The sequence below is a fragment of the Stegostoma tigrinum genome, chromosome 17 (genome assembly GCF_030684315.1).
Source record: "Stegostoma tigrinum isolate sSteTig4 chromosome 17, sSteTig4.hap1, whole genome shotgun sequence".
NCBI lineage: Eukaryota > Metazoa > Chordata > Chondrichthyes > Orectolobiformes > Stegostomatidae > Stegostoma > Stegostoma tigrinum.
The window spans coordinates 23,411,820-23,437,787 of NC_081370.1; the positions used below are offsets into that span (position 1 = coordinate 23,411,820).

The 25,968-nt window shown below is 40.8% G+C and overlaps 1 protein-coding gene across 7 annotated transcripts in view; it reads left to right on the forward strand.

Moving 5' to 3' along the window:
• abcc8 (ATP-binding cassette, sub-family C (CFTR/MRP), member 8) overlaps positions 1 to 25,968 on the forward strand; it is a 205,107-nt gene that overhangs the window by 37,636 nt on the left and 141,503 nt on the right. For all 7 annotated transcript variants that reach the window (XM_048545426.2, XM_048545428.2, XM_048545427.2 and 4 more), the window contains 2 exons: positions 3,241 to 3,407; positions 18,777 to 19,019. In XM_048545426.2, coding sequence (XP_048401383.1) covers positions 3,241 to 3,407; positions 18,777 to 19,019 — 410 coding nt within the window. The remainder of the gene's footprint in view (positions 1 to 3,240; positions 3,408 to 18,776; positions 19,020 to 25,968) is intronic.

Genomic DNA, 25,968 nt, shown 5'->3' on the forward strand with positions numbered 1-25,968 from the left:
AATTCCATCAAAATTGGTCTTTACATGAACTATGCAATTCTTTCAACATTGTACTTAGTACACAAGGGGGATTCTTAATATTTACTCTCAACAGTGCTCTGACATCTATGACATTTCTTTTGGCAGCTTTGATAGCTTGACGGTCCAAATCATTTTATGCAAAAGCGAGGCTGCTTTAACACTCCCAAATAGCACGAGATCTCTCCTAAAGGGTGTCAAGGTTGACCTCGGCCAAGATCTAAAAATGCATCATATCTTTCCAAAAGGATATCTTGATTTAAAATAAATCTACAATGTTATTATCTCCGTGCATAATTCAGTACCAAGGTTAAAGGGATGAGTTGAGTTTTTAAAGCAATGAGAGGATTGGCAAGGTCAGCGATAAAGGTGTGCTGCTTCTGATATTTTCTTCTATTACTTGTAAGGAGCTAGAAACTAATTGTTATGAGAATGTACATCTAGTCGCATTTGCAGTTGCACTTCAGTCAGGCATCAAGCAACAATGTATCCATCCACTAGCCACACAGAGAGTTATAAGAAATACCCATATGCCCAAAGATTGATAGAATTCCTACAGTGCAGAGAAAAGACCATTCAGCTGACTGAGTCTGCCCTGACCCTCTGAAAAGCACCCCAGCCAAACTCCTACCCTATCTCCATAACCCCACATTTGGATTATTTTCCCTACAGTTTGGAAGCAGGCCCTTCGGCCCAAGTAGTCCACACTGCCCCTTGAATTATCCCACCCAGACCCATCCCCCTATAAACCCCACACCCCTGAACACTACGGGCAATTTAATATGGCCAATTCACCTAGCCTACACATCTTTGGACTGTGCAAGGAGACCCACGCAGACACGGGGAGAATGTGCAAACTCCACAAGGACAGACATCCAAGGCTGGAATTGAGCCCAGGTCCCTGGCGCTGTGAGGCTGCAGTGCTAACCACTGAGCCACCGCGCCGCCGGATACCATGGCTAATCCATCTAAACTGCATATCTTTGGACTGTGGGAGGAAACCAGAGCAAACCCATGCAGTCAGAGGGAGAATGTGCAAACTCCAAACAGATAGTCACTTGAGGTTGGAATCAAACCTGGCTCCCTGCGTCTGTGAGGCAGCAGTGCTAATCACCGAGCCACCATCCCTCATGGTTCTAAGCATTCTGAGTTTAAAAAGTGTAATTGTTTTGAATTCTGGGAAAAAGAAATCATAACACACCTCCCACTATGGGAATTCGGAAAGTCAGTTAGAAACAAAAGGGACTTGGGAGTCCTAGTTCGGGACTCTCTTATGATGTGGAAGTGCCGGTGTTGGCCTGGGGGTGGACAAGGTCAGGAGTCACACGACACCAGGTTATCATCCAACAGGTTTATTTGAGAACTCAAGCTTTCTAAGTCTTATTCCTTCTTCAAGTGTTAGTGAGAGCGTTAGTACCAGACACAGAATTTGTCAGTAAAAGATGAAAGGGCCTCACCACTGATGAGGACGTATTAAACAAACCTAAGATGCTGTTAAATCTTTAATCAGTTAGAAGGCTTTAATTGTTTAATATGTATATGTAAATCCCTGAATTCCTTCAAAGTCACTGTCCTGAGAGAACTGAAGATTTTATCAGTGTAAAGAAGAGGTGACATTTTAGATCAGACAATGCATGTTAAGTGTGAGGCCTTGTTTAGAATCTATGTTTTGGTTGGGAGTCAGACAGATTATAAATTTCTAAAGTAGGAATTTATAAAACACCACATTGACTGACTGCCAAAATATTGTGTGCTTTTTGAATAAAACATAATGTATCTGCAAATACAAATTCACCCGATAGATATATGTGTGTGTTGGGGGTGGGGAGGCGAGGGAGAGAATGAGAGAGAGTGTGTGTGTGGGTGTGGGTTTGTGGGTGGGGGAGTGAGAGAGTGTGTGTGTATGTATGTGTGTGGGGGCAGGAAGGGTGGGTGGGAGTTAGAGAGTATGTGTATATGAAAGTGAGTGTGTGTGTGTATGTATGCATGTGCGCGAGTGTGGGGTCACCTGTAGTGCGACATGAGCCCAAGATCCAGGATACCAAACTGGCTCTCAGCCTCTGCTCTTAAGGTTAACGCACAGGCCCAGTTGGTGGTTAGGAAGGCGGATGCAATGTCGGCATTCATTTCAAGAGAGGGATATAAGAGCATACAAGAGCAGGGATATACTTCTGAGGCTGTACAAGGCTCTGGTCAGATCGCTTTTAGAATATTGTGAGCAGTTTGGGGCCTATCTCGAAGGAAAGATTTGCTGATGTTGGAGAAGGTCCAGAGGAGTTTTACAAGAATGATCCTGGGGATGAAGGCCTGTCATCTAAGGAGTGGTTGAGGATTCCGGGTCTGTACTCTATTGAATTTAGAAGGATGAGGGAGAATTTGATTGAAACTTACAGAACACTGAGAGGCCCGGATAGAGTAGATGTGGACATGATTCCACAAGTAGAGCCTGAGGGCACAGCCTCAGAGTGAAGGAACAACCCTTTAGATCTGAGAAGACATGGAATTTTTTCATCCAAAGGGCAGTGAAACTATGGAACTCATTTTGACAGAGGGCATTGAAGCCAAATCATTGAGTGTGTTTAAGACAGAAAGAAATAGATTCTTGACTAGTAAGGGAATCAAGGCTTACAGGGAAAAGGCAGGAAATTGGGGTTGAATTACATTGTCAGCCATGATCAAATGACAGAGAGACATGTTGGGCTAAATGGCCGAATTCTGCTCCAATATCTTATGGACTTATGGTCTTAAGATGTTATTTGTTTTTTTTAGAAACTAAGATATGAAATCATTTAGAAGCAAATCTGGCAAAAGGTTTTCTCATAAGACTCCACAGATGGAAAATCAGATTAGTTCAAGATTAACAGGGCAACGGTTTGAATTAACAAGATCATTAAATCCATTGGCTAACAACAGGAAAACACAGGTTTTGTGGAGGGCCTACTCCTGCTCTTATGTTTCAGTTTCAGAATTATTTCACACAGTAATAGGTTAAAATGGTGATAGTTTTAACAACACAGATTTATAAACAGTAAAGCAATTGTTAGCACTTAAAACCTTTTCTTTAAAACTTCTGGTTTCCACAGGCACAAGACTTGAGTTATGAGCTTATTTGTTCAAAAAATATTAATTGTTTTATGTGTGGAATTGATAGTTTCATACAGTTTGCATTTTTGTTATAACTTTCTAAAATGTTGATAGCGTCAATGTGTGTTTGTTTTGCAGCTTTGCTGGTCTATTGGAGTTTAGCATTCATTACAAAAACCGTCAAGTTTGCCAAGTTTTGTGAACATGGCATTGGTCTAAGTCAACTCCGGTTCTGTATTGCTGCGCTGTTGGTTATTTTGTATGGGATGTTGTTGGCTGTGGAAGTCAACGTCATCAGAGTACGGGTAAGTGAACAGCCACCCTTTCTTCTCAATTTTGTAAGGGAGGACGGTGGCTCAGTGGTTAGCACTGCTGCCTCATTGTGCCAGGGACCCAGGTACAGATTCACCCGCAGGCTCCTGTCTGTGTGGAGTTTGCACATTCTTTCTGTGTCTATGGGGGTTTCCATCAGGGTCTCCGGTTTCCTCCCACAGTCCAAAGATGTGGAGGTTAGGTGGATTGGCCATGCTAAATTGCCCACAGTGCCCAGGGATGTTTAGGTTACCTCGGTTAGACATGGAAAATGCAGGGGTAAGGGAAAGGATCTGGTTGGGATGCTCTTCAGAGGGGTGGTGTGGACTTGTTGGGCCAAATAGCCTGTTTCCACACTGTAGGGATTCTATGAGTATGACAACCAACCTTCACAAGCTCATCTGAACAGTCATAATGCAGGCACAATGCCAAAGACTGAGAATCAGTACATTAGTTGATTCCAGGGCACCTCATGTCAACCATGTCCTGTCCTTGTCTGCCGTTTATACAAATGAGTTATTACTGCAGAGTCACAATTAGACATGGAAACATAATAACAACATTAGGCTATTTAGCTAATCAAATCTATTTTAGATGCCATTCAGTGAGATGGTTATGGAACTAGATCTTAACTCCATCCATTTGCATTGGCTCTGTATCCTTGATGACTGAAAAACCGTTAATCTCAGATTTAAAATTATTAGCCAAATTATCACCTAATTTGTGGGAGAGAGTTCCATGATATGACCATCCTTTGTGTGACTAACTGGTTTCCTAACTTGCCTCTTGAGTGCACAACTCTAATTCTAAACAGAGATAGTGGGAACCGCAGATGCTGGACAATTTGAGATAACAAGGTGTAGAGCGGGATGAACACAGCAGGCCAAGCAGCATCAGAGGGGCCGGAAAGCTGACATTTTGGGTCTGGACCCTTCAAGGCGGATGGAAGGTACATAAAGGAGCAGATAGGTGGAGGGGAGACGGACAGGTCAAGGAGGCGGGGATGGAGCCAGTAAAGGTGAGTGTCAGTGGGGAGTGAGGGAGGGGATAGTTCAGTCCAGGGAGAACGGACAGGTCAAGGAGGCGGGATGAGGCTGATAGGTAGGATGTGGGGGTGGGGCTTGAGATGGGAGGAGTGGACGGACAGGTTAGGGAGGCAGGGACGAGCTGGGCTGGTTTTGGGAGGCAGATGGAGGAGGGGAGATTTTGAAGCATGTGAAGTCCACATTGATATCATTGTTCTGCAGGGTTCCCAAGTGAAATATGAATTGCTGTTCCTGCCATCTTCAGATGGCATCATTGTGGCACTAGAGGAGGCCGAGGATGGACATGTCTGCAAAGGCTTGGAGACCGCTTTGTGGAACACCTACGTTCAGTTCGCGACAACCAACTGCACCTCCCAGTCGTGAACCATTTCAACTCCCCCTCCCACTCCTTAGATGACATGTCCATCCTGGGCTTCCTCCAGCGCCACAACGATGCCACCCAAAGGTTGCAGGAACCGCAACTCATATTTCACTTGGGAACCCTGCAGCCCAATGGTATCGATGTGGACTTCACAAGCTTCAAAATCCCCCCTCTCCCTACCGCATCCCAAAACCAGCCCAGCTTGTCCCCACCTCCCTAACTTGTCCTTACTCTCACCTATCCCCTCCTCTCACCTCAAGCCTCATCCCACCTCCTTGACCTGTCCGTCCTCCCTGGACTGACCTTTCCCCATCCTAACTTCCCACCTACACTCACCTTTACTAGTTCCATCCCCATCTCTTTGGCCTGTCTGTCGCCTGTCCACCTATGTGCTCCTTTATCCATCTTCCTTTGTCTTCCCCCCGCTTTCTCTATTTATTTCATGATGTGCATGATGTCTAAATCTAGTAGTTTAGTCTGTAAGTAATCTAACATTGAACTTTTTATTTTGCTATGTTTGATTCAGTCTCACACCAAATCAATCACCAGTCCATTAATCCATTAGAGAAATAATGAGGGTCCACTCATGACTGCATCGCAAGTTAATGGGAATTAACTTCTTTAAACCTATTTTTCTGAAACTTAGCATCTGCCTTACAGTTTATGTTGCCAGAATGTGGGTTGGCTTGACTCTTACTTAACATGGAGAATATGGTGACCAAATAAGATCAGATTCAAAATTTCACAAAGTCAAAAAAGAATTCTCCTGATTTCCCCCTTAAATAGCATCATCAGAAACAAAAACAGAAATTGCTGGCAAAGCGCAACAAGTCTGGCAGCACCTGCGGCGAGAAATCAGAGTTGACGTTTCCGATCAAGTGACCCTTCTATCAGAATCTCATTTTTGAGTGGTGACTCCCTTATCTCTATGCATTTGCATCTCAGTAAAGCCCCAATTCATACTATTTACATCACACTTTCAATTCTCCTCTCCTTCATAAAACCTAGACAGTAACTGACAGGTAAAAGAAAGCAAGTACTTATTGGCTTATTCTCTGATGAAGGGTCTAGGCCTGAAACGTCAGCTTTTGTGCTCCTGAGATGCTGCTTGGCCTGCTGTGTTCATCCAGCCCCACACTTTGTTATCTTGGATTCTCCAGCATCTGCAGTTCCCATTATTACTTATTGGCTGCAGCGCACTATGTGCCTGTCCCAGCCATCAAGAAACTGCTTCTCTGTACACTGTCCCTGCACACATCTTGGCCGCAATTCTCCACAATCCTTCATCGTTGCAGCTCTGCATCCATAAATCACTAACTTCCCCACATCATTCTGCCTGCTCTCAGGCTAACTCAGGCATAACTTCGGCCCTTCAACATTTTACTTTGGAGCCAATGCACACCGATGACTTGCATCCTTCTCCCAAGCTGATATGCACATCTGCATCGGATGTTTTTGCAATGTTATCGACACACACACACACACACACATTCTGTCTCTTACCTTGCTTTCATAGTGCTTACTAAATTTAGCATTGAATTACAGGCTGCCAGCCTTTGCATTTTGTCTCTATTTTTAGTGCAGAAATGCAGGCTGCTTGTGACAGGAGGGGAGCATTAAACATTCAGTCAATCAATCAGATCGGGGATGGACATGTACCTTTATGGTACTGTGCTACATCAGTGTCAGAGCTGCAGCATGTGTTAGTAACCTATGTGACGAAGATTCTGCATGTGCTCCAAGCAAATGGTAATGTGTGCAATTCAAAGAGGAAAAGCCTTTGATGTAATGAGGGGAGATTACACTCAATCAAGAAGTTGCCTATTTACACTACAAAGGTTTGACCACACTCAATATTGCAGGTCACGAGTAAGCAGTCAACAGATCATTGGTATATCACTCAAGGCGCTGTTGAGATGGCGTTTGGTGAACGATGACAGCTTTTCCTGCTTATAGTTAGACAAAGGGGAGGGATTGAGTATGATGTAAGTAGATGGAAGAGCAGTGAGCAGCTTAGGTGGTAAGATGTCCTCATTGAATGAGTAGGAGGTATGGAAGGCAGAAGGATTTGCAATTTGGAAGTGATCAGTGTGAACTCTTGAGTCAGCATGATACTGAGGGTTTTGATGCACAGCTTTGGTGAGATGTACATGCAGTGGCCAAGTTAAATTGATTACTGTCCCTTGAGTGTGAAATAGAGGAGGGAAGACAGTGACCCTTATCATTCCAAAGTGTGGAAGATCATTGACCTTCTTGCTGCACTGCTGGGTGTTCCTTTTTGATGCATGACACAACACTGTCCCATCCTGTAATTTCTGTCTCGGCTTATCATGCGAATTAGTGTGGCCTCCTTTGGCATTCTGAAAGAAAAGGGCTCCATCCCCTCCACAGCTCCATCCACCACTACTTCCAGATACCTATCCTGGAAGTGAGGAGCTAGCATGCCTTTCTTCAGTGATCTTTTCACTGTTGACCATTTTAGTATGAGGGGTTGCTCCTAGATTGCAGCATGTGAAATGGCATGCAGCTGGGTGTTAAATGTGGTGCCAGAGACATGGAAGCCGAAAGATCCCATTAGTGGCGAGCATTTCCATCATAAGTGCCAGACATTTCACAGACTATCTCAGTATCTCATTTGCGTTAATAATGAGATGAAAAGCGGAAGATTGCGTGAGAAAATTTGTCCTATTTCATGGCTGACATATGCTATGAAACTCACTTGCCCCTAGACCTTAACTGCAATTGGGGAAATACAGCTCCAAGTAACTTATTGTTTTTAAAATGATGTCAGCAAAGTCTAACCTCTTCAATCATAACCAAAAATGGAATTGCTGAAAATAAGCAACAGCTCTTGCAGCATTTTTGCAGAGAAAAAAAAGTGTTGATGTTTCAAGTCAAGGACTTTCCTCAGAACCTCTTCAAACTGGCACTAGAGTCCAACAGCATACTTCATCTGGACAGTGTCATGACTGCTAACATGATAATTCCCCTGGCAAGTAATGTAAATGTAATTATTGATACAACCCACTTAAAGTGAGAAAATCACATGTTGTTTATCGATGTGGAAAAATTTGCAAGATAACTGTCTATGCTTCTTAAATGCATAAATTATGTGGTTACAAAATCATTTGAAATCTGTGTAGAAATGGCATTAAAATAGAAACAAGTTGCAGTATTTCAAATCCTCAATGTCCCAAACTGCTTCACGACCAATTAATTGCCTTCAAGATTATTGCTTTAACTAATTTGTAATGCAGTCAATTTGCACCCAATGAGCTGAATTTAATGACTGCAACAGAGGCCTCATTCACTGGATCAAAACCCTTCCCTGGCCATTTCTGACAGTCTCGACAAGATTTAATGCCTAACTTGCTGTCAGGGTGCCCATGTTTTAATGGCAAAGATTCTACACCCTCAAGATTCTGGCCAGTCAGATAGCTGGTAGATCTTCATTCCCAGCAGTACTACTGGGACTAGTACTGAGGCTACAGGTGACCAAAAGCAGCAGAATGTGATGCAGGCCCTAGAAGAAAATGAGTAGTGCCAGATTGTGGGATCATGTACCTAGTGCTCATTGGGGAAGGCCTGGGGACTTTTTCAGAGAGATTGCCTTGTCCATTGGGAAGGTGGCATCAAGAAGCCCGAGCAAAACTGGAATCAGTGGGTAACAGGAGCAAAACCCTCCACTGGTTAAAGTGATACCTGGCTCATAGAATGATATTTGTGGTTGTTGGAGGTCAGTCATCTTAGCTCCAAGACATTGCTGCAGGAGTTCCTCAAGGTAGTGTCCTAGAACCATCTTCAGATGTTTCATCAATACCCTTCCCTCCATCATAAGATCAGAAGTGGGGATGTTCACCGATTATTGCACAATGTTCAGCGTCATTAGACTCCTTAGATACTGAAGCAGTCCATGTTCAAATGGAATAAGATCCGGACAGTGTCCAGGCTTGTACTGACATGTAGCAACTTAACAAGTTGTGCCACATGATTGCCAAGCAATGATAATCTGCAATACTAGACCATTTAATCTCAGCTTCTTGATGTTCACCAGTATTACCATCACTGAATCCACCGCTTTCAACATTTTGAGGGTTATCATTGATCAGAAACCCAACTGGACTCATCACATAAACACAGTGGCTACAAGAGCAGGTCAGAGGCTAGGAATACTGCAGCAAGTAACTCACCTCCTGACTCTCCGAAGCCTGTCCATCATCAACCTGGCACAAGTCAGGAGTGTAATGGTATACCCCCCACTTGCCTGAATGGATGCAGCTCCAACAACACTCTAGAAGCTTGACACCATCCAGGACACAGCAGCCTGCTTGATTGACACCAAATCCAATTCATTGCTAAGCAGTGTGTACTATCTATAAGAAGCTCTGCAGAAATTTACCAAAGATCTTTAGACAGCACCTTCCAAACCAATGACCACATCCATCCAGAAGGACAAGGGCAGCAAATACATGGGAACACCACCACTTGCAAGTTCCCCTCCAAGCCACTCACCATCCTGACTTGGAAATGTATCACCATTGCTTCACTGTCACTGTGTAAAGGTCCTGGAATTCCCTCCCAAAGGACATTGTGGGTTAATCTACAGCACTGCAGCAGTTCAAGAAGGCAGTTCACCACCACTTTCTCATGGGTAGCCAGGGTCGGGTAATAAATGCTCACCACCAGCAGTGCTCCATGTCCCACAAGTGAACTTTTAAAAAAGGTTAAAGCGTTCAGTGCACTCCCCCCTTCCCAGAGTCTTCAGAGAGGCCACCAGAATATGTCTGGTAACCTGCCTAGTAACTTGACCCATGACCAGTAGCAACAAAATGAGTCTGTTTATGGGCCAGCAGGTTGAAGGCTGACCTCAACATTCCCTGGCCCTGACGTAATCCTTGGTATGGGGTGAGGAGTTGTGAAGCTGACAGGCACCCCAAACTGGTCCTTTCCGGATAATTATATTATCCCCAACCCCACTCTCCTCTCAAATGCTGCTGCTCAGCACTGGGGGTAATGCATTAAGTTGTATTGAACTAAAGATAAAAGAGCAGTTCTGCACATGTAAAGGCAAGCTAAATCTGTATCCCGGTACAGTGAAAACCTCATTTGTCCTTTGATAAGTATCAGCCAAATCATCAATTCCACTTTTCCTTGGGGATACATTCAGTTGGAAGACTTCCTGTGCTTTAGGCCTGGAATGAAGCTAATAACTAAAACCTTTGACGCCAAGGACAGGAACTACTGCTCATTCCAAGCTTACTCTTCAATTCGTCACCTAATTAACTAAATATTGTTTTTAAAATATGAGACAAGTTGCCAATACTTCTGTTTGCAAAATGATACATGTTGGCAGGATAAGTGAGGAGACACAATATAAAATAAAAGGTATAATTACAAAGGGGGTCACAAGAACAGAGTAATCTGCTGTCATTGATACATAAACTACTGATGGCAGCATATAGAATCCTGGGCTTTATAAACAGAGGCAAAAAAACCCAAAAGGGAGGAAAATGCGATGAGTCCTTATAAGACAGTGGTCCAGCCTCTGATGTGATTTTGAATCCAGCAATACAATTCACCTGATGCAGGGATGCTCATTCTTTCCTTGTAATATCTGAAACTGGGTGTGGATCTTATGGTCTTAAGAATACCACACGCATTTATTATGACTATCTAGTATATGCGAACATTACATTTTTCAGACACCTACATATCTTGGCTAACATTTATTTAATAGGTTATAACAGAGTAACACTGAGCAGCATGCTTCCAGTAATACATCATACTTCAAGAGATCCCAGGATAAGATGGTTTGAGACCTTTATACCCTCAGGTCAGATGCTGGGATACAGTGATAATACCATGAATGTGTATTTTAAGAGAATATGGAATGTGAAAAATACCATGACAATCTCAACCCAAGATGTACCATTCTGGACCCTATGCTTTAGGAAGGATGTGTTTTTTTTTATAGAAATCATCTAGCAAAGATTTACAACAGTGGCTCCAGGAACTAGTAGTTTCAATTACATTTTAAAAGTTCTGGTGTTCTTCTTAGTCAAGAGAAGTTTGAGAGGAGATTTATTCTAGGCATTCAAAATCATGACTAATCTGGATAGAGTTCTCAGGGATAAACTGATCCCATTGGCAGAAGAACCAATGGACATCAATACAATGTGAATGAATAAAGAACCAACAGGAGACACCTTTTTACACAGTGAGTAATTTGAATCTGAAACGCACCAGGTGGAGCTAGGTTCACTAATGACATTCAAAGCCGAAGTGGATAAATCCTTTTTGAGCTCACTAGAGGTTTAATTAAACACAACTCATTTAAAACCAACATACCTTTCTAAAGATTGGCCCATAACTCCTGTACCAATTTGAACACTAAAATACTGGTGCTTAATTTCTGCCACACAAGTTAATACATTTATGTTAAATTCTAGTTTGAGCTATTTTAACGCAGTGATTATGACATCAAAATAAATAAAATACTGGTGCTTAATTTCTGCCACACAAGTTAATACAGTTATGTTAAATTCTAGTTTGAGCTATTTTAGCGCAGTGATTATGACATCAAAATAAACAGATTAATTACAGCGTAGAATAGTACAGTTAGGCATTAAAAATAATGTTAAAGAGTGTGATAAAAAAAACATGATATAAATTAATAATAATTAAAATGGAGAAGTTCATCTTTGCAGTTTCATTTATGTCGCCTTTCCCAACTCTGATGAGGGTGTTATGTGGAAGACAAAATGAGAGAAGCAAATAACATACTTTATCATCAAGGTACAGCCACCCACATTAATGTTTCAGAATCTAAGGTAAAGCCTGAAATAAAAGAATGTTTGTCAAGCTTTCTTGGAATACTGAGCAGGCAAATGCAGTTTGGCAGATCACATCCAAAATCCAGAAAAACCCAAAATCTAGCATGGCCATGTCCCAAGTGTATCACAGTTTAGGCATAGGACCTGTAATAACAATGAAATAAATGATCTTCTTTGTGCTGTAAACCTTTATTGCTCTTTGGTTAAAAAAAATCTTTGAGCTTTAATATTTCTGATGTTTTACACATTTCTGTAGATTCCAGTCTGTATATTTTATTCATATTCTAGTTAGACCATTTGGCAAGTCAATGATTGTTGTTGCATGCCATTTTGTACATGTATTAACACTGGCATTTCATTGTTCGACTGTCCTATGACTTTGACCTAAGTACAGTTAGTAGCTTGTGAGAATTGATATGGCATGAATGAAGAAGAACATCAACAGTGATTCAATTAGTCATGCTCCTAATTGTGGTCATCTGCTGAAACATGGGAATCCCCTTCAGCATGAAACATGATCCTGTCACTCAATGTATTATGAGGTGTAAGATGATCAAAATGCTAGTGAGAAGGTCTAGAACCTACAGAGATAATCTTGAGCTATCACACTACAACAACATTCAATCCATGAAGAGTGCCTAAAATGGGATGCAAAATTATACAAGAATTTGGTGCGTTGATTCGTGTTGGGGTCAGGATATGGGGAGGCACTGGCTGAAACTCTAATTAAGTTTAGCTCATGACATTATATGAATTGAACTGAAATAAAATAGAAAATTTGTGAAAGAAGCAGGTTTGTGGGGTCAATGGCCACTTAGAGCCCCAACTTTCTCGTGTTTATAAGTTCCTTTTTCCCCAAATATTGTATTTCATTTCCCAGCATAGCTTGTGACAAACTGCTTTAAGTTAAATCAAGTTTTCTGTGTGCCCTTGTATACGTGTCCATATTTCAGTATCATTCCTCCAAAATGATGACGGCAAGGACCTGCACACGTTGTAATGTAATGTAATGTAGCAGGACTGTTGTCTTGCAGCTTTCCGCACAGTTTGATTGACCAGGAAGCTTTCCTACTCTTTGTACCTGCATTTGGCAATATTAGAGGAATATGGAGTGTAACATGGAATTATGGTGTGGGTGACATGCCCAACACTTTCTTGCGTCCACAACGGAAAAGTACTGGTAATCAGACCAATTAAGCCTGTTAAGTGGCTAATTAATGCTACTTCAGACTTACTCCCAATTCCGTTAGGATAGTGGGGGAAACAGCACTTTTCAATCTAGGAGGTCGTTAAACCTGGTCACGTCCCTGTGGGATCTGGTGGATGTCCATTTCGATCATTTTGTCATTTTTGATCCCTGTAGATCATAGAAGCATGGGCAATGTTCAAAGGACTATCTGCTCCTTCCTTTGTGAGTGGCCTCCACCCATCCTGATTGGCCCTGTGGTACCCAACCCTACTTATCTAAACTCTGATCTGGATCTAGGGTCACTGCTCTGGGAACTGTTGCCATCTTTACAGGGGCCACCACTCCCAGTGATTTTTCTGGGATGAAGAGCTGCCTGCCTTCTGATGAACTAGAAGTATTGGAGTTAAGGAATCCAGCATCAGACAGGAGAGACCATGACTTCCACTGACTAATTGATGAAACACATAAAATAAGGCTATCAGTTCCTGGGAAGACAGAGCTGGGCTTGTAATCTGAGGCCACAACTTCTACAAGAAATCCCAACCCCTCATTACAGTGACTTTCCAAATGATGTGATTCCAATGAATGGTTCAGAGATAGTAGAACTGCTGATGCTGGAAAATCTGAGATAACAAGGTGTAGAGCTGGATGAACACAGCAGTCGAAGCAACATCGGGGAGCAGGAAAGTTGGTACATTTCATTTCTGGACCCTTCTTCAGAAAAAGAACATAGAACAAAGAACAGTACAGCACTGTAAGGCCCTGCAACCCATGATGTTATGCTGAACTTTTACCCTAATCCTAAGGTCTATCTGACCTTCACCCCACCTTATACTATCATCCATATGCCTATCTAATAGCTGCTTAAATGCCCCTCATGAGGCCAACAACACTACCCTCTCCGGCAATGCATTCCACGCCCCAACCACTCTCTGAGAAAAGAACCTACCTCTGACGTGTCCTCTATATCTACCTCCACTCATTTTAAAACTATGTCTCCTCGTAATAGCTACCTCCACCCTTAGGAAAAAGCCTCTGGCTGTCTATTCTATCTATACCTCTGATCATTTTGTACACCTCTATAAAGTCACCTCTCATCCTTCGTTGTTCTAAAGAGAAAAGCCCTAGCTCTCTCAATCTTTCCTTGTAAGACCTTCCCTCCATTTCAGGCAACATCCTGATAAATCTCCTCTACACATTTTCCAACGCCTCCATATCTCCACAAAAACAAACACCCTCGTTCTGAAGAAGGGCCCAAACCCACACGTCTACATCGGATGTTTTTGCAATGTTATAGACACTCACACACCAGAAGGAGACATGCAGGAGGTATTTGCTGAGCTACTGTACAGAGGTCCACGTACTCAATAAATGCTGGACCAGATTGCTGACCTGAACTTAAATGTTCGTGGCTCCCGTTAGAGTTGTGAAATTTTTAGACTTCTAGCATTGATGTCAAATTCATAAAATAGCTCAGCTTTCCAACTAGGTGTCTCTGATTTACCTTTGCAATTTGCAAACTACATATCAAAACCATTTTAATTATCCCACCTCTATATATAGGGATGGTTTTAACTTGGGCAGTCTGATTGCACAGTGAAGCCTTCAGAATTCTGGTCCCTGACTTTAATGCAGGCTATTTACTGTTCCATTCATCAGCCCTTTCTGTGCCAGATCCATTGCTTTCCATTGCTGTCATCTTTCTGTCCTGGTTAATAACTCATTCTTTGTGTTCCCCAGAATTAACTTGTTTTGATCATTTTTAATGAATGCTGGAACCTCCCGTGATGACATTCAATCCATATATATTCCGTATCATTGCAGGTGAGGTCCAGTAGACAAATAAAAGCAATCTATTTTTACTAACTTTGTGAGTGCATTAATAACCTTAAAACATAATTTTTGTGCTTAACCTTAGAAACACCAACTGACATTGTATAATGAACAGAAGCAACAAAACAACTGCACTTTTGTACAAAAGTGCGTGGGTGTGATTTTTATTTGTCCTTGCTGAGCACTTCAGAACTGTTTAAAATAGCACAGACACCCAGGTTTTCATTCAAACCACGTGAAACTCAGTGTTGCAATAAGTGATATAGCAAAGTTCTAAATATTTGAATAATTTAGGGTGAGAAATATTTCATGCAGGTATCCTTTAACCCAGAGTCACTTCCATTTCATTATTTATCACCACAGGAGGTAACATTATTTCTGCCTTGGTGTGATTGTGCACTTGCCACAGGCATCCTTTGCTAAGCCGTTATATCCTGCCCAGTGTAACCCTTTGAAGAGTATAAAAATTCAGCACAGAGATGTAAATGTGACATATTAATAGCCAGGAGCAACAGCGAAGTTCTGAAGAAGGGTCCCCGGACCCAAAATCTTAACTCTGGTTTCTATCCAGCAATTTCTGTTTCTGTTTCTGATTTCCAGCATCTGCAGTTTTTACAGTTTTTGTATAAATATGGGTGCTTGGGGTGTAGGGGAAGCAATTCAAAGAGAGGGTGAGTGAAACCAAGTGCTATATTAGAACTGTGGTAATAGCTAATTACCTTAATTTGTATTTGCCTGGAGGTGCTAAACTACTCATCTGCATGTTTAGCACTAACTATTGGTTGGAAGCAGTGTAGGTGGTCTTCTTGCTAAGGAAGAAGGTATGTCCTATAGTTGAGGGATGGGAGAAATAAACATGAACTGGTGAGTATTCTTATAATTAATGCTTGAAGTTGATATCAATGCTGTGTTTATTCCCAAACAGCTGGAAACTGCAAGGTGATGATGTTTTTTGAAATGTTTGCCATGCAACTACTTTAATAAACAATAGGAGGAATTTAATGTAACAAACAACTTTTTAATGAGTCTCTGAGTGGCCATTCCTAGAGGCAGAGGTTCACCCCATCGTAGGACCTTCTGTCATTCACTCTGCAAGAGCCATGTAAAAATCCCAGATGTAGATCACTACAGGCCAGGAATTACTGTTCGAAGTGTGCTGGTTGCCACAAATAGTTGAGAAAGCTATTAGCTGACCCACCAGTTCACCAGTAACCACATAGAGGTCCTGGTGGACAAGATGATAGAATGGAAGCTGCCCTATTTCCTTAGGATTCTGAACAGAGACCATGATGATAATGAAAACTCTCGCTGTCTAGGTTGTCATAGCATCACAGGCAAAAGAGATGAAGTGGTGTAATCTTGCACAAATTCCACATGTAACGTTTGGAGGTTGAGATCCCACATAGGTCCCCGTAGAGCCTTGGAAGTTCACAGTCAGAAAAAAACAGCCACTGGGATAGGATGTCCACCCACTCCTTCAGAGCATAAGTCATGCTCCAGCAGGTAATGTAGTTCCATAATGGTTCCCCCACAACATCCTCCATCTGTGTCTACACTGACCATTAGTCATCTGGAAGAAATGACAGCAAAGATGGTAGGTAACTGGCTAGTGGGAACCTTTGCTTCAGCTTCTCCAAGTGGAAGCTGTTTGTCAGACACTGGGCTTGCTGATGCTACTGCCATTGAATATTGTCAGTTCATTTGCACTGTATTTGTATGACCGCAATGAAAGCATCTTCTGTTACCTCATCCATTTTGATGGGTACAATGAACCTATGTAGGGAATTCAAAAACAGAGCAATTTTTCAGTAATAGTAGGAACTGCAGATGCTGAAGAATCTGAAATAACAAGGTGTAGAACTAGATGAACACAGCAGGCCAAGCAGCATCAGAGGAGCAGGAAAGCTGACGTTTCAAGCCCAGACCTTTCTCAGAAACTCCTGGGCCTGAAACGTCAGCTTTCCCAGTCCTCTGATGCTGCTTGGCCTGCTGTGTTCATCCAGCTCTACACCTTGTCATCTCAACTTTTCAGTCATGATTGTCTTCTGCCTTTTCTGTTATCCCCACACAAATCAGATTTGACCTGCAGGACTGACTGTGACCCAATCTCCAGCCTGGAAGAATGTAAATTCCTGGATCCTAAGCACGTCAAACATCTAATTGACCAGGGATTATACCATAGACTGAGATTGGATGTACTCTTGACGAAATACGTCAGAACCTCCTGATCCATCATAATCTCCCTTCACTCCACTAAAGACCACCTCCTTCAGAATTACAGGCATAGCCAGTTGGTTAAAACACATACAATGTCTGTCACAGGAGATGCTGGCACGTACTGTAAGATGTGACGTCGGTGAAGCACAGTGCTGCACAGCAGCATGCCCATCCCTTTGACTGTTCAGTGTGAGTAAACATGAAAGGGTGACTGGTTTTTATCTGTGCTAAAAAGCAAATTGGAGAAGCTGTGTGTCCAAGTAAACGCAAATGAGTGAACATGAAGAAAGCAAGCTCAGAGCCTTGAGTTCCCTCCTGTGCAGCAGATATATGTGAAAAATGTGTGCCCCTGCATGTAGAGCAATCTGACAAGAGCATTGCAATGTAAGGTGTTGGAGAGCTCCAAAGTACAGTGGTGCCATGCTGTTGTGTGTATTGCAGTTGTCCGAGATCAGCCCTGATGGTGTGATGAGGGTAGTGTTTTGCCAATGCTGACTTCTGAGAATGAAGGGTAGAGATGGGCACGGGTCATTGAGCATGCAAAGAGATGTTAGAAAATGATGATGAATATGGTGGCCCAGAGAAAATGGCTGCAAGTTGTATAGTTACGGGATCATCACTCAAACCTGCAAGGCAAGAATTGGTGTTGCCTAGTTTCTCATTAGTATCTGCAAGAATCGTGTTTAGCTTAAAAATGAGGCATGATTTGCTAATAATGAGATGCAAATATACAGAAATAGGATGCTCACTGTTTACTGGCAAGGATCCCGTCTGGTTATTGAAACCTTAAAGAGAAAATTGGATTTTTTCACAACAGCAAGATTTTAACTTTTCCATTCTCATTGCATTCTCTCAAATTGGTCACCATTGCCAATGTTTTTGTACTGTGTAAACTATATAACATTGAATATTCAGACTGGATTCATTGGATGTGATCAACATAGTAGATATAAAATGAACATGTGAGATAGATCTAGCTATAGTAAATATGAGAGACATAATTCATATCATACATTTTGTAATTGATGCTGTTGTGAAAATTCTTCTTTCCCATAGGTTGACTTGGGCATGGTTTCCATTATTTATGAGCCTTGCATAAATGTTCACTTTGAGAATCCATTGCACAATTTTAGTATGTCTATTTAAGCAAAAGGATAAAGTTCAACTCAACTAAAGTGGAGCTAGTGGCATTATATTTGGCTTCAGTGTGCTCAAAAGGAAGGGGAATAAAGTAACCTAGCTCTTCTATTGATGTTTACTGTCTGATACACTTGGTAAATGATGTTTGTACGTATGTGAGATAACAAAGTGTGGAGCTGGATGAACACAGCAGGCCAAGCAGCATCTCAGGAGCACAAAAGCTGACGTTTCGGGCCTAGACCCCTCTGATGAAGGGTCTAGGCCCGAAACATCAGCTTTTGTGCTCCTGAGATGCTGCTTGGCCTGCTGTGTTCATCTAGCCCCACACTTTGTTATCGTGGATTCTCCAGCATCTGCAGTTCCCATTATCTCTATGTACGTATGTGTGTGTGTGCATGGGAGGAAATAGAAATAGCTTCTGATGCTGCCACACAATCAAAAAATCAATTGAAACTTTCTGTCTGAAACTATGGGAATGGTGAGTGGTTATCAATGTGAAACATGAACTAGGTTTTCAAATAACATTGAACTCCTTCCTTTCTCCTTAGATTCAACACCTTCAGAAAAGGTGGCAGTAAAAATGGGACAAAAAGCACAGTCTGTGCATGCTAATTTTATGTTAACAAAAGAACAGTCATGATTCTTAATTTGCTATAATTAATAAATACTGTAAACTTTCAATTGCATCACCGTTTTCTGCAGAAAACAATCATTAACTCCAGAATTTATTGTTCCTGATTTAGCGCTACATCTTCTACAAACATTCGCGAGAAGTGAAACCTCCTGAAGACTTGCAGGATTTAGGTGTCAGATTCTTGCAACCATTTGTGAACCTACTCTCAAAAGGCACGTACTGGTGGATGAACACCTTCATCACAACAGCACATAAAAGACCGATTGACCTTAAAGCCATTGGCAAACTGCCTTTTGCTATGAGAGCTGCGACCAATTATGTGCACCTAAAGGATGCATATGAAGCACAAAAGGTAGAGCACTCAAATATTTGGAAGTATTTTGTTTAGTTTGGTGCATTCTTTGCATTTTACCTAAACGTTTAGTGCTATGTATTAGGCTCCTTTGGTTATTCTGGGTAAAACTGCCTTGATACTCTCATGGGCACATCAGGAATTTCCAGGATTTAGTTGGAGGTCCATGTTCTGCGAGCCAACTTTACCTAGGAAAGGTTTGCCTCAGTGTTGCCAAGCTAGGGGGAAAATTTCCATTTTAATTCCCTGCTTCGGATCAGAAGCAAGTGATACTTGCTGTGAGGCACTTGTGTACAAATGGGTAACAACTAGGTGTAGCTGAAGTGTTAAGTTCCACAATGGTTAAGCAGCCTATTGGCACTCACTGTTTTCACACCAGAACAGTTGCCATTGAGTTTAAGATAACAAGGTGTGGAGCTGGATGAACACAGCAGGCCAGGCAACATCAGAGGAGCAGACGCACTAGCACTTATAAATCAGCATGTGCCATCTTTCTCAGAAAAGTTAAAAACGTGAAGAGAAAAAGATGAAGTGATAGCAGAGACATTAATGCTAGTAGATCATTCTGTCAATAAACTTGATAAAAAAAGCAATCAATGTGAAAATGTATAGCTTACTCATATATACATGATCTCCACACATTCTAAAAACTGCTTGGTAATATGATGAGCAGATTTTGATCATAAAAAATACTATTTGTGAGGCTTTTGACTTTTTGTTAGAGTCAAACGTTTGATTTTTCAACTATATCTCATTGTTGGATGATAATCCATTCATTCTTCCAAAAAGAAAGAAGGACCCTCAAGATTATGACTGCAATTAGGAGGTATTCTTATATTATGTCCTGTTGTTCAAGCAAGCTAAGTGACGTCTTTGTGAAACCCAATTTGTCAGGGACAATTGACTTTTTACTTGTAAATCAGTGTTCATTGGAAACCAATCCCCAATTTATTTGTGACTTTGAACTTCTATTATTAAAAAGTGAGTCTGAAAGCTCTTTGTTTTCTATTGCTTTCAAAGGCAAGTAATCATTGTGAAAGCTTTTATCAAAGCATCCACTGTTTCTGCTGGATAAATTATGAATATAATTTCTATCACCATTTCCCAAGATCAGGGAGTTCACTGTAAGAAAGCATGGAGATTATTTTCATTCTATCAGTTACATTATAGCCAAAATCTTAAAGTTTAATAATAAATTTCATAAGTTCTGGAAGCTATGATATAAATATAACAAAACTTTATTCCACAAGATGACTAGCAATAACACTGGAACAATCCAAATGTAGTCTTACGCTAACAACTGCGATAAGTTGTGTATCATTGCCTTTCCCATTTTTCATCAGCAGTTTTTTGAGGGAAATTCATTTATACCACACTGCTTGACCCTAATCATTGGCAGCATATGTAAATACCTTCTTAACAGCTGCAAATCTTCTTCCTTCTGTGATCAAATTTGATTAAGCCAAATAAAAGGAGCTTAAGAATGAAAGACATTGAATACATTTGCATATTTCTATTTTCTCGCTGACTGTTTGGAACAGTGCATTCCATGTCACCTGAAATCAGGATAGAAGAGTTTCTGGTCCTATAAAGAAAGATGATTAATTTTTTACAATCAGCTTATGTATGATATTTTACCAGACATTCCAGATTGCCATCTATTGTAGTAGACTGGCATTCATTTGTTTGAAAAGCAGCCAAGCATCTGTTTGGACATTTGCTACAATTGTATTTTCTGTGCCATCTATATTCTCTGGAATGACATGTAGAAATCCAACATTTGCTAAGCTAGATACTATAAAGAGTTGATATTCAACAAAAGTATCACAAAAAATTTTGAGACATCAGAAGCAATCAGAAGGATTTATTTCTACAATTTGATACATTCAAGAAGGACTTAGAGCTAAACAGATCAAAGAGTATGGGGAGAAAGTGGAAATAGGGTATTGAGTTGGGTGACCAGCCATGTATATATTGAATAATGGAGCCAATAAAAGAACCAAATGACCTACTCCTGCTCTTGTTTTATTTTAATCATCCATCAGATATCCCTAAAAAACACCCAGGAAGCTATGAGTTTTCTTTTTATTACAGAGCAGACAGTACATCGCTTTCAGCATACTTCATGGTCTGTTAACAAAGACAAATTGTCAGCAATCTTTTTAAAAAGATACCCCATCAAGATACAGATAATCATTACACAAGTTAACTTTGACTTCTTGGATCTTGGAATTTAATCCCCATTTCAGATTTTGTGCTCTATTAGCAGGAATGATTTGGTAAAACTAATGGGTATCATGAAGTCTATAAAGCAATTAAACGTAGATCAGTATTTTCTATCACCCTTTCAATCATGCAATGAGTAAAAATTGGACAGAGGATTTTCTGACCTCCGTTGAAATGTAATTGGAAACCCTGGAGAAACAGTGTAGTGGAGATTGATGTGTTTTCTCCTGGGCTATGGTGTGAGGTCAGGGAATTCCTGTGCAAATTCTACTTCCTGATCTCAGTATATTTTTATTGATGCATGTACCACTGCACTTGCAAAGTATTATTTGAGGTAAAGCACATTGAACTATTAAATTTGACTGGTTTTGATATAAATTCAAGTCTTATTGCTATTTGTCAGATATGACAGTAAACTAAATTCAGTAGAATACAAAATTAGATCAGTTTCAATGTCTTTTCGAATTTTTTTCTATTTTGGTTCCATCTTTCTGGAGGGTGGAGCAATGTCCTTGTCATCTTTTTGTTTATCTCACTAGTTAATTACACATAATCCAAGCCTAAACTGGCAAATGATTCACTGTGTCTAGTTCAATTGTTTGTTTTCTTTACTTATGGTTTGCCTACTCACATTAATATTTGATGTCATGAAGGAAATGAGACAGTCAAGAGCAAAGCGTATGATCTCTATTTTGGTTGGAGAAGTGACTATTAACTCCTCAAAGCTTCAAGATTACCAGTATTCTGTGTTTTTTTGTTGATATTTCACAAAATTATGCTTCATGTTTTTGTACCAAATGTTGCTGAATTCAGTGAGGAGTGTTATAAAAACTAAGAATTGATATTCAGTGGGGATTGATTAGCTGAGTTTTAGACAGTCTGATGTCTTCTTTGGTTGAATTTCAAATGAAATTTCAGAATCTCTCAACAAAAATTATGTAATATGAAATTTTACAAGTATGTCTGACTCCATTCAAATATCTGAGTAGTTTTGTTAACATTAACTTCAACATTTGAAGATGAAGCCACCCTCTAAAAATGATAAGAGTTTGGACTACATTGAGATCAATACACATGCACACACACACACAATCATCCTCAATCCAGTAAAGTTTGGAAGTGTGATCCAATCAGTTTTTATCTCCGTATAATGAACAAATCAAGAAACATATTGATTTGGCATAGGAATAGAATTGGCCTTTAGCTCATTTGATAATTTGCTTAGATTATGATGGAGCTGAAACTCAAGTTCAAAGATCAGTCTTTGCTCCGTTTTCATTGATAGCTTTACTTAACAAAACAAAAATTCTATTGATATCTATTTTGAAAATTTCAATTGAGCTAGCACCCTTGGCCTTTGAGTGCAAGAGTTCAAAGTTTTCACTATCCTTACTGTGATAAAATGCTCCCTGATACCACTCTGACAGGAATTTTTAGATTATAGCCTTATTCTGAGGGTTCTGGGACCTGTGTTTGAAACCTGCCATGGTCAGTGTTGGAATTTGGACTCAATAAAAAACTGGAATTAAGAATCTAATGATGACAATAAAAGTTGTTGACTGTCAGAAAAATCCACCTGGTTCAGTAATGTCCATTAGGAAAGGAAACTGCTGTCCCTACCTGGTTTGGCCTACGTGTGACTCCACAGCAATGTGGTTGACTATTAACTACCCTGTGGAAAAGTAAGGATTGGCTATAAATGCTGGCCTAGCCAGTAACACCCACATCCTGTGAATGAATTAGAAAAAAAAATTCTGAATTTACCCTCCAAAGAAACTTGTTTATCTGTATGGGCCTGATTGAACCTTTATAATTTTGGAAATTTTACATTGGTATATTCTTTGGGTTTCAAAAATTAATAATTTAAGTCACGTTTTGTATTTCAAATTCTGTTTCATTCTGGTGAATCTGTGCTCTAATCAATTCAAGGTCAGTATAGCTTTACTGAAACAAAATCCTAAACGGAAATACTGCGGAAATGGGAGGGCTGGATTTTTCAATTTTCTGCCCTTCCACTGCCCGCCTGGGAATGTTTTCAGTGCAGCATGATTGGGCACTTAGCTTATAATGTGTACATTTAAATTCACATCTGATAAATAGCAATAATTATTATATTTATATCATTGTTTAACATAGCCAATATTTCAATATGTGTTAAGTTAGGAAAGACTTTGCACATACAGTGGTAATTATATAGATAATATTCCGGACTCAACCCCTGCCATGATGCCATTCTAAACTAATCCTGTCTGCCTGCATATGGTCCACATCCCTCTATTCCCTACCAGCTCATGTGTCTGTCTGAATGCCTCATAAACTTTGGTAATGTTTCTGATTCTAGAAATCTATTGGCCTCTATCCTACAATAAGTTCTAGTGAATTCGCCTCTTAAAAAAAACAGGCTGGTTCTTCACCCATAGGCCTGTTGAAGCCCTTAAGTGCCAAATCAGATAACAATTTAGAGCATCAATCCAACTCCATTGCCATAATATGCTGGATAGAATAAAGTGGATGAGAGTGGAAAGTGGTGAAAAGGTAGGAAGGAAGCAGAATCTCTTATCAATTAGGAGGAGGGCCGGGGGTGGGAAAGTGCCTGCGCACGTTAGGGTCAGTCCCCCTAAGACCAAACCCCGACTTTCTGTTTCCCTACCTACCCTCCAAAGCACTCCGTTCCTCCTCAGTATGGAACCCATTTCTTCACCATCTATAAAAAAACAAACTTACTTATCCCAAGTGTCAAGCATGCTTCATTGTGAATCTCTTAGCATTCACATCTGATAAATAACAATAATTATTGTATTTATATCACTGTTTAACATAGCTTGATATCACCACTTTGTTCTTGTGCTGCTGTGACAATCAAGTTTGTCTACAGCTCAAAAGGTTAGGAAAGCAGGACTTCCTTCCAATGAGGGGCAAAAGCCCTGACCTTCAACTTATTGAGGCCACCCACAATATGTTATTGAGGTGGCTGATTTTAAAGTTCATTAATTTGCAACCAGCCCATGTTAAGGTGGTGAATTCACTTCAACTCTAAGTCAATGGATGGAAAAGTATTGGATAGTGGAGTGGGTAGACATGCTGATGAACTGGAAGAATGGAAACAGACTGATATCAAATCTTCCCTGCAATCATACAGAGCTGAAGGTGGGCTAAATTGAAGGAGAATAGGAGTGGTCATTGAGCTGCTGATTTCAGTGTTTCTCCCATGCTGTGTTCTGAGGGTGAGCCTGGGGTGGGTGGAAAAATACTGAGGAAAGATCCCCTCAGCAGAAACCTAGCTTGCTGACAGCGCAGTGTTTCAGGGTGATGCTGTTTCACCAGTTGTGATGAAAGATCTTCACCCTAAAATGCAACCTCTATTTTTCTCTCCGCATGTACTGTCTCATCAGCAGAGTATTACAAAAGATTGATACCCAAAATTGACAGCATTCTTCCAGATGTCTGACTAGGGTTTCTTACAATAAAAGGATCATTGCCTAACTTTTAAATTCCTCTCCATTGAGATAAATGCCAAGTTTCCATTAGCATTTTAAAGTGCTTTTTACAACAGTGCACCAGGTTTTCTGATGTTCTAATCCATTTTGCTCTTCCTCAGCATTTTGACTCTTTCTATTAAGGCATAATTGATATTTATCTTTATAGGATCCAAAGGAGAAGACGTCACACTTCAGTAAGGCATTTGATAAAGCCCTACACAGCAGATTGGTAGAAAAGCTAAAATCACATGGGATTTGGGGTGGGCTGGCTAGATAGATACAAAACTAGCTTGGTCATTAAAGACAGAGGTTAGCGGTGGAAGGGTGTTTTTAAGGATGGAGACTGGTAACTAGTGGTGTTCCACAGAGGCCAGTCTTAGATCCTCTGTTGTTTGATATATATATAAATGATCTACAGGAAAATGTGGGTGGTCTGATGAGGAAGTTGACAGATGACACGATGATTGGTGAAGTTACTGATAGTGCCGACAATTGTGAACGGATACAACAGGATATAGATGGATTAGCAACTTGGGCACAGAAATGTCAGATGGAGTTTAAGCCAGACAAATGCGAGGTGATGTGTTTTGGAGGATCAGGTTTAGGTGTGAATTATACTGTAAGTGGCAGAGCCCTTGGGAACATTAACATCCAGACGGATCCAAGTGTGCAGGTCAACGTTTCCCTAAATGTGGCAACATAGGTAACCATGGTGATTAAGAAGGCAAATGGTGTGCTGGCCTTCATTGGCCAGGGCATGGACTAGAAGAGTTACAACTATATAAAATCATTGTTCGGCCGCATTTGGAGTATTGTGCGCACTTTTGGTTACCACACTACCAGAAGGATGTGGAAGGTTTGGAGAGAGTGCAGAGAAAGCTTACCAGGATGTTGCCCAGTCTTGAGGGAATTGCCTAGGAGGAAAGGTGAAGAAGACTGGGATTGTTTTCAGTGGAAAGACAGAGGCTGAGAGGAGACCTGATAGAGGTCTACGAAATTTTGAGAGGCATAGATAGGGTGGCTTTTTCCCAGGGTTGAAGTTTCAATTACAAGAGGGCACAGGTTCAAAGTGAGAGGGGAAAGTTTAAAGGAGATGTGCAGGGGAAGTTTTTTCACACAGAGAAGGGTAGGAACTGAAATGCACTGCCAGTAGAGGTGGTGAAAGCAAGCATGTTGGTGACATTTAAGAGGCATCTGGATGGTTACATAATGGGGGAGGAATAGAGGGATACTGAACAAATAAG